At 49.6% G+C, this 15,039-nt stretch overlaps 1 protein-coding gene across 4 annotated transcripts in view; it reads right to left on the bottom strand.

The window, feature by feature from the left end:
* DNAH10 (dynein axonemal heavy chain 10) overlaps nucleotides 1–15,039 on the bottom strand; it is a 151,881-nt gene that overhangs the window by 45,854 nt on the left and 90,988 nt on the right. For all 4 annotated transcript variants that reach the window (XM_042961467.1, XM_042961466.1, XM_042961468.1 and 1 more), the window contains 9 exons: nucleotides 14,725–14,843; nucleotides 12,455–12,613; nucleotides 11,462–11,597; nucleotides 10,156–10,278; nucleotides 8,514–8,648; nucleotides 8,014–8,230; nucleotides 5,243–5,362; nucleotides 4,072–4,217; nucleotides 966–1,118 (listed from right to left, as the gene is read on the bottom strand). In XM_042961467.1, the coding sequence (XP_042817401.1) occupies nucleotides 966–1,118; nucleotides 4,072–4,217; nucleotides 5,243–5,362; nucleotides 8,014–8,230; nucleotides 8,514–8,648; nucleotides 10,156–10,278; nucleotides 11,462–11,597; nucleotides 12,455–12,613; nucleotides 14,725–14,843 (1,308 nt within the window). The remainder of the gene's footprint in view (nucleotides 1–965; nucleotides 1,119–4,071; nucleotides 4,218–5,242; nucleotides 5,363–8,013; nucleotides 8,231–8,513; nucleotides 8,649–10,155; nucleotides 10,279–11,461; nucleotides 11,598–12,454; nucleotides 12,614–14,724; nucleotides 14,844–15,039) is intronic.

Genomic DNA, 15,039 nt, shown 5'->3' on the forward strand with positions numbered 1-15,039 from the left:
GTGGGTGTGTGCATGGATGGGTGGATGGGTGGAGGGAAGGAAGGTGGATGAATGGGTGGATGGATGGACAGATGGATGGGTGGGTCAGTGGGTGGGTGGATGGATGGACAGATGGACGGACAGATGGATGGGTGGGTCAGTGGGTGGGTGGGTGGATGGATGGATGGATGGATAGATGGACGGATGGGCAGATGGAAGGATGGAAGGAAGATGGATGGACAGACAGATGGATGGGTGGGTTGGTGGGTGGATTGGTGGGTGGATGGGTGGAAGAAAGGTAGGTGGATGGATGGGTGGATGGATGGATAGACGGATGGGCAAATGGAAGGAAGGAAGGAAGGAAGGAAGGAAGGAAGGAAGGAAGACTGGGTGGGTGGGTGGATGGATAGATGGATGGAAGGAGAGATGGATGGATGGGTGGATGAATCCTGGCTTTGTACACAGTCCATCTAGAGGATAGATTTTCAGAGGAAAAAAAAAAATGGTTCTGCAGAAATTACATAAATTTAAATTTTAGTACTAAGAAAACTTCATAACTCTCAGGCTCCGGCCCCAGAAACACACTCTTGCATGCTAAAGTTTCCCTTCCTTGGTAAATCCAGAGGAATCCTTGGGAGGTGTCTGACCTTATGCTTTCCATGTACCTGGGACTGAGAACGACACTATCATCCAAGCTCTGGCTCATCGAGAAACCACCTACTCAGATACATGCTGTAAAAAGCCTGGAGGCTGCCTGCTGCCTAACTCCTCTGGGAAAGCAATCAGTAAGGAAGAGTCCCGCTGTGTCAGTAGAACTTTCCAGTAACACGGTCTCCAGAGCTGGCTCCCATAACCGGCACCCTGCGGGCACCATGCAGAACGAAGGCACGTGCTCGCACACTCACGGACTCCACGCGCACACACAGCGACACAAGCACAGCACGCGGCCCGGCCCCACTGCCCCCTGCTCCTTAACCTTACACGACCTTTGGCATATTCAGGTCGTCCATGAACACCAGGAGGCGCTTTCCCATGGGCGGGCCGTATGTGTCTTTGGTTCGCTTCTCAACATTTGCTTCCAAATTTCTTTGGATATCCAGAGATGTGGTGCGGGAGGAGAAGTTGACTATTAACACAATCTGGAAGAGAGAGAGAGATCGTTCCAGAAGGCGGTCATCTCTTCACAGTACCAGCGGGAAATGCTGGGCCGTGCGCTGCCGTCTATTTTGCAAATTCACCGGCATCTGAACTTTCCTATAACCCAGCGTGTGCCGGTACAGCATTCTTCCCCTTCAGCAGGTTGTGTGAGGCCAAGCATGACCAGTCACCACACACGGGCCTCTGGCACAATGTCAACTAGGGGGTCTTAGCTCTGCACGGTCTGGCTAAGTGACCTCCAAAAAGAGGTTTAACCTTTAAACAATTTTTTTAATATTTATTTATTTAAATGCTTATTTATTTTTGAGAGAGAGAGGGCAAGCAGGGGAGGGGCAGAGAGAGAGAGAGAGGGAGACACAGAATCCGAAGCAGGTTCCAGGCTCTGAGCTGAGCGCACAGAGCCCGATGTGGGGTTTGAACCTACAAACTACGAGATCATGACCTGAGCCAAAGTCAGACGGACGCCCGACCGACCGAGCCACCCAAGCGCCCCAAAGAGGTTCAACCTTTTAGAACCTCGTTTTTCTCATCTGTAAGACAGTTTTAATAGCATCTGCTTGGACTACTTCATAGGGTGATTTTATCACAGGAGATGAAATCCCCGAAGGCGTTTTCCACATGACAAAGTAATATTCAACCAGAAGTTACTATCATGCCTGCTATGTCTTAATAAATAGGCCAGAGAGAGCACCTTTGGAATTAATTGCTGAGAGAAAGGTGAGGGAGGCCCCGGGCCCCTGTGTGGACAGCCTCCCCCATGCACGGGGCACACACAGGACCCCTCACTGTGCTTCTTAGAGCACTTGGTGAGGGTTCGTGGGTCAGTGGTTCTCGCTCTTAATTATGCACCCAAATCACCTGGAGGGCCTGTGCCAAACGGCTCAAAGGGCCCCATCCTCAGAGTTTCTGATTCAAAAGGTCTAGGATCGTGTATGCGAGTTTTCAGGCAATGCTGCTGGCCTAGGGACCACACTTTGAGAACCACTGCTGCAGACGGCACTGTCCTCAGAGGTGCCGACAGGTGCACGGGAGCCGCATGCGACGAAGGTCAACGTGCATCTCCTCGTAACGAATGTGCACCGATGTGACTGCCGGCCCGATGAGCACCAGCTGCTGAGTCCCGACGGAGGGGCGTCGTGGGGGGGCGTTCTGAATGTGGATGCTGTTTGCCTGACCCCACAAACTCTTAGGCCCCTCTGGCTATAAACATCCCCTCTGTGCCCTCCACAATGACATCCTTCAAGCTGAATAAACCCCGTTTCCGTGCACCTGTGACTGGGCTCGACCATCCGCGGGCAGTCCGGCCCTGTCTTGCCCACATCCTTCATGTGATGCCCATCGAGAAGCCTGGCTGACCACTCCCTGGCCTAGAGGGTCACAGGGCCCGGGGAACAAGCCTAAGTAAGAAAGAAGTCAGAAGAAGAGTCGCAGGAAACTCTTCTCCCCTCTGAGGTTCCAGGAGGCCAAAACAGGAATTGGAAAATTAAATGATGAGCAGATATTAACAAAAACAGAGAACTGAGTCAGTGAGTGGATTTGGGACAAGTATGTATCAGCTGGATATCCTGAAAAGCACAGGCAGCTTCTTGGAGGAGACAGAATCTTGCCTTGGTTATTAAAAAAAAAAAAAAAAAAAAAAAAAAAAAAAACCATTAAATAAAAATTGTTTGAAGCCAGGACAGTTGAAATGATGAGCAGGTGGCCCATGTAAGGCAACTCTGAGTACAGAAAGGAGAATTGACAGCCTCCTTCCTTTTTTTTTTTTTTTTTTTTTTTAGTGTTTATTTATTTTTGAGACAGAGGGAGACAGAGTGCGAGCAGGGGAGGGTCAGAGAGAGAGGCAGACACAGAATCTGAAACGGGCTCCAGGCTCCGAGCTGTCAGCACAGAGCCCGACGTGGGGCTCGAACTCACCAACCGTGAGATCTTGACCTGAGTCAAAGTCAGAAGCTCAACCGACTGAGCCACCCAGGCGCCCCTCTTTATTTTTTTTTAAGTGTATTTATTTTGAGAGAGAGAGAGCGTGAGGGTGTGAGCAGGAGAGGGTCAGAGACAGAGAGAAAATCCCAAGCAGGCTCCACACTGTGAGCGCAGATCCCAAGGAGGGGCTCGAACCCATGAACCGTGACATCAGGACCTAAGCTGAAATCAAGAGCTGGAGGCTTAACTGACTGAGCCCCCAGGCGCCCCTGGCACCCCCCTTCCTAATGTCTTAGGACCCTGGCACGTTCTGCAGTGTCATGTTTCACAGGGTTCATTTCCGAATTTGTCTCCCCCCCCCCACCCAACTGTGAGTCCCTCCAGAACTGACTGCAAGTTCGCTCTTGTCTGTCCCTGTGGCACCCAGCTAGCTCAGGGTCCCCCACGTGTCGGACCCTCCCACATTTAACACAGGCCTGGAGGAAAGAAAGGAAAACCTTGAGGTTTTCAAAACCACAGCAAGGTGATGGATAAAGAGACAGCCGGCCTCCAAGATGACCCCCGTCCACCCTCACCCTCCAGGTACTCATTCACCCGCGCAGCCCCCCCCACAGTGTGAAGGTGATTCACGGTGGTCTCTGTGTCACCCACAGACCGTGGCCGAAGTGAGGGAAGGTGACTTCCTAGGTCACCAAAAGCAGCGTGGCATCCGATCTGCTCCGTCGTGGACGTGCACTCTGGCAGGAGCGGGCTGCGATATCAAGAGGTCACTGGGCAGCCCTCGGAGAGGTCCGCATGGTGGGGAACTGAGGCCCACCATCTTGGAAGAGGGCCCTCCAGCCCCGGCCAACGGCTGGACAGCGGTCTCAGGACAGAGCGTGAGCGAGAACCGCCCAGCTAAGCCATGCCCAGATCCCTGACGCGCAGAAATGGCGCGACAGTGAGCGTCTGTTGCCCTGGGCTGCTACGCGCGGGGGTGATTTGTTACCCAGCAGGATACCAACCACGACTTACGTTCATGTCCACGTTCAGATTTTTGAGGAAGTTCTGGGTAGTGGCTGTCTTAGAGGTGCCAGATTCACCAACCAGAAGAACCGGCTGCTTGATCTTGACCATCTGTTCCAGCATCCAGGTGGTGCGCGTTGTATCCACGGTATGAACTGGGGAACACGATAGGAGGGGGGCATCACAGAAACGTCAAAGGGGAGCATGCGGCAACCTGGAGTTTCACGGAATTCCGAACGTCCCATAAAAAGCGTCAGCCAAACCCCAAGACGTGACCTTGAAAATGAGTATACGGGTACCGTCTGGAATCTCACTGCCCCAATCGTTATTTTTAACAGCTCTATGGAGGCATCGCTTAAACACCATAAAATTCACCCATTTTAAGGGTGCGTTTTGGTGCATTTGGTACATTTCTACAGCTGTGCGGTCACTGCTACGGTCCAGATTCAGGAGCCCCAAACCGTTCTTCACGTCCGACTCCGATGTATACTCGGGATGTTAAAAACTCAGTTTCTCCATGGCTTACATCAGTCACATATCTGCAGGGTTTGGTTTCCTGACCAACAACTTCCTCCAAAGACAGAACGAAACCACGAAACCAGGTCTGGCTTGCCCCTGCACGGGTTGTTTTTAGTCCTGACCGGTTCCTGGGGAAATGGGTATGTCTCATTCCATCGGAACCAAACCCAGACGTTTGTTTTGGGAAGTCATCCTGCCACTACGTTCTCTAAATAGCCAGAGGGGTGCGTTAAAAATACGGCACAACCCATTAAACGTCCGTGGTGGACGACCTCGCGAGGCAGCCCTTTTCACGACACGCTGCCCTGCTCATTCCTCTCGCTTTCTTCCTTCGTTCCTTCGCACAGCCGGCCAGCTCTCCAGGCTGCAGGGGGCCCGTGGAGACTGGGGGGGGGGGGCGCAGAGCGGACTGTCCTATCCCCACCCCACCTGTCAGGTGACAGCTGAGAACCACAGACGTCTGAAGACCCTCAGAGCCAGCCGCACATAAACAGAATCAGAAACACCACCCTCTTGGTGAGGCTCACGGCTCAATCTTTTCAGTTTCTCCGAACCAACGCTCTGGGTGGGACTCAGGGGGCCACGGAGGCCCCCGGATCTTTTTCACTTCCTCACAGGACAAGAGCCATACACTGAGAACAGGTGCTTGGTTCTCACTCACCCAGGATGTCGATAAATTTCCTCTCGCGGACGTGAACGTATTCAGGAACTAACTTATTCCACGGTATCCATTTCTTCTGTGCAGAATCGAAATGAAAGTCATACATGGTTGGGAGGTGACCTGTGGTACATAATGGTCCATTTCGCTTCAGTCATAGGCACGGAAATACAGAGTCAGCTCCGGGACATGCATAAGACGAACTGATGCTACCCGCCCCCTGGACGGCAACTTAACCGAGTACTTCGAACTTACACTCCCGTCCACTGGGCAGGTACACGCTGAGCCCCCTCCCTGGGGACGAGAGAGTTCGGTGGCGGACAACCCTGGAACCTAGGCTTACAGTTGTTGGCGGCCGGGTGGGGGGCGGAATGGAGGCAAGTCAACAGGCAACGTCAACGCGGAGCGCTACGTTCCGCGACAGGGCAAGCGCAGGTGCGGCGGGCGCCCGGGGGGACGTCTGACCAGGAGGGGCAGGGAAGAGGTCGGAGAAGCACCAGGTGCCACGGGGCACGCGGGGCGCCTCGAGGCGCCCCGCAGCCCACACTCCTCTGTACCTGAACGTCAGGGGTGCTCCGCAAATCAGCTCTAAGAAAGGTTCCTCGTGCACCTGCTCCCAGAGAGACTGCCACCCGGAGGCCCCAGCAATGCAGGCAGCACGGGGAGGAAGCCGTCCCAAAGGAGATGCCATCCAGTCTGAGACCTGAAGCATGAGTCCCGAGCCAAGAGAACTGGGGGCCGCTGGGAGGCTGTCAGGGAGAAGAGAGCACGGCGGGGTGGCCGGAGGACCAGAAAGGAGTAAGTGAGGAGTGCACACGGTGGGCAGATGAGCCAACGCTACAAGGGCTGCGGGGCTGTTGCGTGAAGAGCCTGGCGGGCCATTTCAGGGGCTTGTTCTCCACCCCGTCGGTCCTGGGCGTGTGACATTAGTCTCCAGGGGGACCCGTGATCGGGTCTGCCTCTGCAGAGATCAGTAGGACGGTAGTGGAAAATGGATCTGGAGGAGGTGAGTGGAGACTGGGAGATCTGTCAGTGAGGCTCCCACCTTACCCAGGGCAGGGCTGACAGGACAGCTCCCAAGAGATGTGGGGGTGGAGATCGACAGGCTGAAATGACAGGCTGGGGTGGGGGGAAGAAAGTGTCAGGGTCGCCGTGTGCAAGGCGGACAGACAGATGATAGAGAGATAAGAGGTGGGTAGATGATATAGATGATAGGTAGATGGATGGAAGGCAGATAGACAACAGGTACACGAGTAGACAGATGAATGACAGACAACCCACAGACAGATTTCGGGACAGAGCTAGGGAACGAGGAGAAGGCTCAGGAGGGAAGGAGACTGGCAGGCCGAAGCTGTGAGCGCACGGCCAGTGCTCCGTGGGGACTCGCAGCGCGAAAGGAGGCTGGAAGACCAAACCCCGAGGCGAGGAAGGAGACGGACGAGCGGCCGGCAGGGAAGAGGAGGGACGTCTCAAGAGGGCAGGAAGTGGCCAGCCACGTCGGACGCCAGGCAAGGTCGGGATGGCGAGGACGCCAAGGCCCGTGGGCTCCGGTGGAGACGGCAGCGGACACGCTCACCGGAAGCACTTCCAGGGGAGCCGGGATTTGAAAGGGGGGCGGGCGGCTGTTGGCTGAGAAGCAAGTGGGATGAGAAGACAGAGCTCGAAGCCGACCTTTCGAGGACTCGTGGCTTTCACAGGAAAGAGGTGGAGAGACGTCTCTAGAAGGGCGTAGAAGGTTTCCCCTGAGCAGGTCCAAGAGCAGCTGGGAGGGAGTTGGTAGGAGGGAAACTGAAGAGACAGCTCAAGAGGAGCCCGGCAAGGAAGCCGGCACCTGAGCAGGACGGTGGAGAGCACAGTGCTCCCCATTAGGAAGCCCGGGGACCACTTTACTTGGCTGTTTACAAAGAACGCCCCGGGTAATGATGATAGGATACAGCTTAGAAAGATGGCGACCGGCCAAGTCATGTTCAAATATCATTGAGAACTAGACAAAGTTGAGATGCCGGGGTGGCTCAGTTGGTCGAGCGTCCAACTTTGGCTCAGGTCATGATCTCCCGGTTGGTGGGTTCAAGCCCCGTGTTGGTCTCTGCTGAAAGCTCAGAGCCTGGAGCCTGCTTCGGTTTCTGTGTCCCCCTCTCTCTCTCTCTCTGCCCCTCCCCCACTCACAGTCTGTCTTCTGTCTCTCTCTCTCTCAAAAATAAATAAACGCTAAAAAAATTTTTTTAAAGAACTAGACAAAGATGGGTCCTAGCGCTACACAGAGTTCCTGAAAAAGGCATGTTTTCATCACACGTCGTTCTTGGAGGATGCACCTTCTTCACACGCAAGCTAAAAACCTTAACCCGAAGATCTCCTAAGAATGACCTACGGATCCACCCTTGATCACCTCCTGTGAAAATACTCAGGAATCCAGCAGATGAAAATTAGAGAGGTGGTCTTAAAAAAACAGGTAGAGAAATTCAAAGGAGAAGAAACTCAAAGTCATGCAAAGTGTGAACATTTCTACAAACTTAAACAGCAAAGGAAGCGAGCGCCTAACTAAACTCAGGGTGCGAGGGTGGGAGTGCTGGGGTGGGGAGGAGTTGAGACTCAACAAGACACGCTGGAACTTCTGAGGGAACCCCGGGGGGGTCTGACCATTGCACGTGTGTCTACAGAAGCCAGCGAGCTGGAAAACCCGTACGGGCATACGTATGGAGAAGCAAGGTCACTTCCTCCAAAACCCTCCCCGCAAAGCGCTGTGAGTAGGAAAACAGGCTACGCCCAGATCTTACCTGGCATCTCCCCGGGGCTGGCCCATTCCCCTTCCGTATCAACAGAAGGCAAAGAAGCAAGGCGTTTAATGCACTCGTCAAATTTAATCCTTCCATCCTCGAGCAGAGCGGCTCCCAGAGAACAGTACAGAGCCTCTAAGAAATAGCACTCCAGAAGGTCTGGTTCCTCTATTTCTCCTTCGAGTAGTGCATCCAACATCTTGGTTAACTGGGTTACCTGGTGCCCAGGCAAATCCCGGATCAGCCCATTCATTCCACTCCCCCACCCCAGGGTCAGTTCTGGTCATAAACCTCGGGATCCCAGGTCCCAGCGCGGTGGGAACCTATGACCCACCCTATCGGTTCCGTCAGATGGAGCCTGGCACCTTGTCCTGCACGGGGTCGCCAAAGAAAGCAACCTGTGACGTTACAGTTTACCCCTCTGGCATCTCTGCTTCCCTTGGCCTGTGGGTCCACCTTTAGGGAAGCTTCTCTCTTTGCTAACAGGGATATCTTCTCACCATATTTAGGTCTGTCTGCGGAACGACGGTCTTCAGCTTCTCGCCTCGTCTTCCATCCACTGTCCCTTCCACAATCACGTCGATGAGATAGGGCACATACTTCTCAAAGAGACTCTCTAAATTGCTTTGCTCTGCCTATAAAAGAGCAGAATTGCAATGCATTTTCAAGGGCTCCTTTAAGGGGAAGTTAGTGGAAAGCTGATCTTGGCGAAAGAGGGATGAGAAAGGTCTGATGAAGGGTAGATTTGGCAGGTGAGTAAACCCCGATAACAGCGCCTTCCGTTTGTGGAGAGATTTGTCCTTCACGGTGCACTTTCATTGCAAAGCGCTTCGTCTCACTGCCATAGCATCTACCCCGCCACCTGGGAGGGAGGGAGGGAGAATAACAGGTCCCATTTGACAGAAATGGGGCTGATTATCTTCAAGTTCAAGTGGTGCGGCCACAGTCATCTTGCAAAGAGTGCAAAGCAGTGGAAGCCCCTCTCCCTATCAAGGCGCTGAGGACCACCAGGGGTCGCACGGGCCCTGACACAACTCTCTCTCCCTTACGACGGTGCCTCCAATGGTCCTATCATGCTTCCCTCGGTCTTCTCTTCTCTGGGATAATTATGTCCTGGTTTCCAATTCACCATCAGCCTAGCAGTCCTTCCAGTGATACACCCAAACCACCTGCGTCGCTTTGAGAACGCAGTCATGGTGTCCTGGGTGTGTGGTCAAGCCACTACCTTCACATGACTGTCACACCTATCTCTATACTTTTCAATGAAGCCTTTTGTTACAGTACACATTTCAGCAGCCACGTGACACATGACATCGTTTGAGGTCAACTAAAACCGTCAGAACTCAATTACATGACAAGCTAGGTCCTTCACATTGCATTCGTCCAATTCAGCAAAAGCTGGGCCCCTCTAGAGAGGAGTCTCTCAACAGCTGGGCTTGGCTGCAGCAGGAGTTGCCAACTACAACCCACAAGCCAAACCTGGCCTGCCACTTCTTTGTGTAAATAAAATTTTATTGGTACATAGACATGACCATTCGTGTACTTTAGCTGCTTTCATACCACGATGGTATAGTTGAGTAGTTGCAAAAGGAACCAGCCGGCCCACAAAGTTTAAAATATTACTCTCAATCCTTTTACAGGAAAAAAAAAAATGTCAACCCTTGATCTGGACTACTGGAATCATCACGTAGCCCTGGGGCGCTTAGGTGGCTCAGTTGGTTAAGCGTCCGACTTCAGGTCATGATCTCACAGTTTGTGAGTTTGAGCCGCGCATCAGGCTCTGTGCTATCCGCATAGAGCCTGCTTCAGATCCTCTGTCCATCTTTCTCTCTGCCCCTCCCCAGCTTGTCTCTTCCCTCCCTCCCTCCCTCCCTCTCTCTCAAAATAAATAAATAAGCTTAAGAAATGAAAGAAAAAAAAAAAGATTACCTATCCCACCAGCTATGGAATTATCTGGAAATCTAGTAAGTGTGTCTTCCAGGTTTTCATCCAATTTATTGATGCTCTGACACTGTGCTTAAGATCACAGGCAGATCAAGGTCAAGGTCATGGCTTTAACTACAAACATCCCCCTGGATTATGTTTATTCAGCTAGGCACGAATACTAATAACTTTTAAGTTCATTTTAGAAATAATTTTCACCTTGTTTTGTATTTGATTAACCCATCTTTTCCAGTACGGTTGATATTTCAAGTTTTTAGGATCCACATAAACCATTCCACATCGAGACACAGTTGCAGGAGAGGCATACTGTAAATCTCCAACCTAGAGAAATAAAGGAAATCAGTCACGTCTAAAGCTATGAACAGCTGAACGGCATGTTTAAAGGCCTGTGCTTTGGGCAAAGTTTTCACAACTGAATAAAACCCAAGTCATGCCCAGATTAACATAGCTTTCATGAGGCTTCCAACTGAACACTTAGGTTTATCATGGGAAGGTTATACATTTCTGATGTAGCACCTTTTTAACTTTTCTTTTACTATAAATTAATATGAAAATTAATATGCTGTAGAATATCTGACAAAAATAGAAAACTATAGAGAAGAAAATAAGTTACCCAAAATACCAACACCAAGAAATAAACATTGTTTTGGACTGTTTTCCTTTCAGTATTTTTTTTCTTCATTTTTTAAAACATAGTTGAGATTGGGTAGTATAAAACTTAACACATACCCATCTAAACCAGCAATATTAACACACCTATCTCTTCATGAGAAAAAAAAAAAAAAGACACCGTTCAGTCAGCCAATAAGGTAAGGAAATACGCATGCATTGGTGAATTTTGCAGGCCAACTTAGGAACAACTTTAACATTAAGCTGAAGTGAAAACAAGTCTCAGGGCCACAGCTATGAAACAGGTTCAGAGGCTATGATAGAAAGTTTGCAAAAACAAATGAAAAGAAAATTAAAGGCAAATAGTGTGAGAGAAAAAAAGAAGGCAACTACAAACTAAGACCAAAAAAAAAAAAGGCTCAAAAAGAAAGTAAACATAATAGCAGTATACTAGTTGGCTCTACAGTAAATATTTCCATATTCATAATAATGTAAATACTTTTTACTGATTTAACTGATGTAGCAATCAGTTTAGTTTAGTATTCTGAGGAGGGGAGTGAGCTAGCGTTGTGAGAGATGAACTCTCGCTTTCATAGCAGTCATAGCATAGATACTGTGTAAACTTGATACGGGAAGAAACAGCATGCTAAGTGTGTCCTGTACAGACAACAGGATAATGATCAGCAGAAACAACCCAAGAATGAAAAGCAGTTACCTCCGGGATACGGTAAAGAGGAGTAAGAAGAGTAAGGGAAGTATTGAGTTGTCCTCATCATAAAAACTCTTCTTGCACTGTTTGGATTTTCTTTGGTCATCTATATTTATTACCAATTTAATAAACATTTAAATTCTTAACTGCAAGACATATTAAAAATTATTTTTCATCACTACTTGCCTCAAAGAGAAGAGCACAGTGCGCTTGAAGCCGAATGCGCTCACCATTGGCCAACGTCAACAGCCTGTTGTCGTCCATCACAGAATTCATGTTTTCCACCCACAGAGCATCCACATCACCATCAAATAAAATATACCTATAGCAACCCAAGAAAAGTAAGCCAGGCTTTCTCATGGAACTTGGTGTCCCTTTCCCATTCGTGACGAATGTCTTTTTCCTAGGGTTCTGTAGCCAGGACCTGACACAGAGCACCCAACTGGGTCCAGAGGTTTGACCCATAAAATCAAAAGGAAAAAAACAAACCATAATATCTGTGAGTCAGTCACTGACACTGAAGAATAATGCAACTTCACACAAAAATCTGAATTTCTTGCTTCTCTTGCAACCCGGAAGGCTGAAAACACAGACCTGCGCTCCTGCCTGGGAACAATCTGCTGGAGCTGAGCAGCAGCTGTGTGTGGAGACGGATAGGATCGGAGTCTCAGCCTTTTCTTAAAACTGAGAATATCAATTGCTATTGGTCACTCGTTTTGACACCAACTTTCCTTACGGTAAGGTTAAGAGCAAAGGAAAGTATTTCATATACCCTATCCGTGTATGATGGATTGAATGTACTTTTGGCTCCCAAAAGATACGTCCATCCAGAACCTGTGACTGTGACCTTATTTGGGGGGAAGAAAAGATTTTTGCAGGCGTTAAGGATCTCAAGATGACAGCATCTTGGATTACCCAGGTGGGCCCTTAGCCAAGGACAAGTATCCTTATAGAGAGCAGAGTATCCTAGCAGTTGAGGAGACAGAGATAACACACAGAGAACTGACATGGCATCTGGCACTTTGTGAGCAGGGCCTTCGACATCTGACTCTAAGTCTGTGGGCGTCCATGCATGAAACTACAATACTATACGTTGTCTTTTTTTTTTCTTTACCTATAACATTCACATAATTAATATGAGGCTAACCCAGGCTCTCTCCCATTTACAAAGGTACTCACTTTCGCTCCTTCTTATCCGTCGGCCTGTTGATCTCCCGGAAGATGTTCGACAGCACCCCGTCTGTCCAGTCTCGGGTGGTGGGGTCCAGGATGCCATAGAGCTCTATGACACTCACGGCTTTGGGGTTTAGGATGTACAACTTCGTCATCAGCCCGAGCCTAAACCCAAGCAGAGAGGCTGCAGCTGTGGTCCAGGTGGACTACACATTAGGAAAACAGTCTGGGCTGCCTAGGTGGGGGTTAGATGTTTGGGATCCAGTCCAAAATTTCAAATGCAACCCACACAAACTCTCCCCTGGGCTTCTCCATTACCGTCAATGGCTTACACTAAATGCAAGGGAACAGGGTCGCCTGCGTGGCTCAGTCGGTTAAGCGTCCGACTTTGGCTCAGGTCATGATCTCACGATCCGTGGGTTCGAGCCCTGCATCAGCTTCTGTGCCAACAGCTCGGAGCCTGGAGCCTGCTTCACATTCTGTGTCTCCCTCTCTCTCTGCCCCTCCCCCACTCACACTCTGTCTCTCAAATAAGTAAACTTAAAAAAAAAATTTTAATGCAAGGGAACCATGTTTCACCAAAAATATGGCCCCAGCACAAGCGAGGTCTGAACTGAAGGCAGAGCCTTGCCTGTTCAGGGCAATGAGAAGCTAAGTTACGTAGTCGTGCCTGTGACGATTTACGTAAAGATTTCATAATACGTGTACAGGAGACAACAGTCGTCCAGGACTACGTAACACACCCTTGGACCACTAACGCTCAATCTCTCGTATCTACGGGATGTCTGCTCTGTGCTGCTGACTTTGTACGTCATGTGGATGGGGCATTTGCCACCATAATGCCTGCAAATTCCTGCAACACGATGGGATGAATTCGTCTACAGAAAACCACACCTCGCACAAACAGTTCATAATTAACTACCTAAAAATAATGGTGGCGTGCAAATACACATATGTGACAGTTCTATCAACTACCTAACAATGAATTAATTAAAGAACAAAAGGCAGGAGGGCTATGGCACAACCCACTTGAAACCAGGGAGCCACTGTCCAGTGGCTTTCTCATAAGAAACATAAGAAGAATTAAGAAAAAACGGCAGTCACTCACTCACTGATCTTATATAGACTATCTAGAAATGTTCACATCACAAAGATCGTAAGTCTTGATTTAGATTTTTGCTGGAATATTCGCACACAGCAAAGTCTTTCTGGGACCTAGTTATTACTTAGGAGGAGAGCGAGAGGTGAGAAAACCTGTTTTCAGTACAAGGATGGGCACGACAACTCACTCCAGGTCTTTAGAATGTTCTGTATCAGGAGTGTGAGATCCCTTTCCTAGCTCCCACTGGGCTGCCAACGGTTAACTCATCTGGGGAGGGGACACTCTGTTTTTGGCCACTCTGATACCATAACAAGGGTTGCATAATGGTGAGCGTCCTGCCTTACTTTGAAGGAGCAACCCGAACACCAAGAAAATACAACTTAACCAGTTAATTTTCGAAATATCTTTATAAGGTTGTTTGTGAAATACTTCCCTCACAGATGATCCCGGTCACAGGGTGATGCACACAAGGGTCACTGTTTTGCCTTCTAAAATAGGTGAACTAGGGGCGCCTGAGTGGCTCAGTCAGTTAAGCGTCTGACTTCGGCTCAGGTCATGATCTCACGGTTCATGGGTTCGAGCCCAACGTCGGGCTCTGTGCTGACCGCTCAGAGCCTGGAGCCCGCTTCGGATTCTGTGTCTCCCTCTCTCTCTGCCCCTAACCCACTTGCATTCTGTCTCTGTCTCTCCCAAAAATAAATAAACATTAAAAAAAAAAAAAAGCTCACTCTCTCTCTTAAAAAAATAAAAACAAAAATAAATAAAAATAGGTGGACTAACTCAGCAATGAAACATATCGAGACACTTCGAGTCTAAAGTGGTGTTTAGGACACTGATGTGTTCAGGTTTCAGTTTTCAGGACTGTATGTTTCACTCTGTATTGCATGCGATTCTGAAGCTGACTGGGTCATGAAAATAATCGGTGGCCATGAAGCTAAGGTATTAAAAATGTTTCACATTCCTTTCTGACTGGATTACACCCTGGCTTGAAAATGTCTTCCCCGTGGTAGCTGTATGTAGTTTCAAACACGAATGAACTTTTTACTTTCATGATTTAAAAAAAAGGCAGAGTTTTAAGACAAACCTAACCTCCCAGGAATCGAGAAGGCAAAGTGTAACTAGATAATACCACAACGACCGGGCAACGAGGCCCCCTCCTCGGGGTCATACTCACTTGGTCTGGGCCTGACACAGGGTGTTAATGACCACGGACTTGCCCCCTCCCGTGGGCCCCACCACCATGGTCGTGTGGCGGGTCAACATGGTCTCGAACATCTGAACCACTTTATCCACCTGTGGGGCAAACATTGGTAGCTAGGGTAACACAGCTTTTTTTAAGACAGCTTTATTGAGCTATAATTCACTTACCATGCGATTCACCCATCTCAAGTGTGCGATTCGGTGGGTTTTAGTATGGGCACAATCAAGACATTCAGTCTTAGAGGGTTTTCATCACACATTCCCCCACCCCCAAAACTCTGCACCCGTA

The sequence above is a fragment of the Panthera tigris genome, chromosome D3 (assembly GCF_018350195.1).
Source record: "Panthera tigris isolate Pti1 chromosome D3, P.tigris_Pti1_mat1.1, whole genome shotgun sequence".
NCBI classification, from domain to species: Eukaryota; Metazoa; Chordata; class Mammalia; order Carnivora; family Felidae; genus Panthera; species Panthera tigris.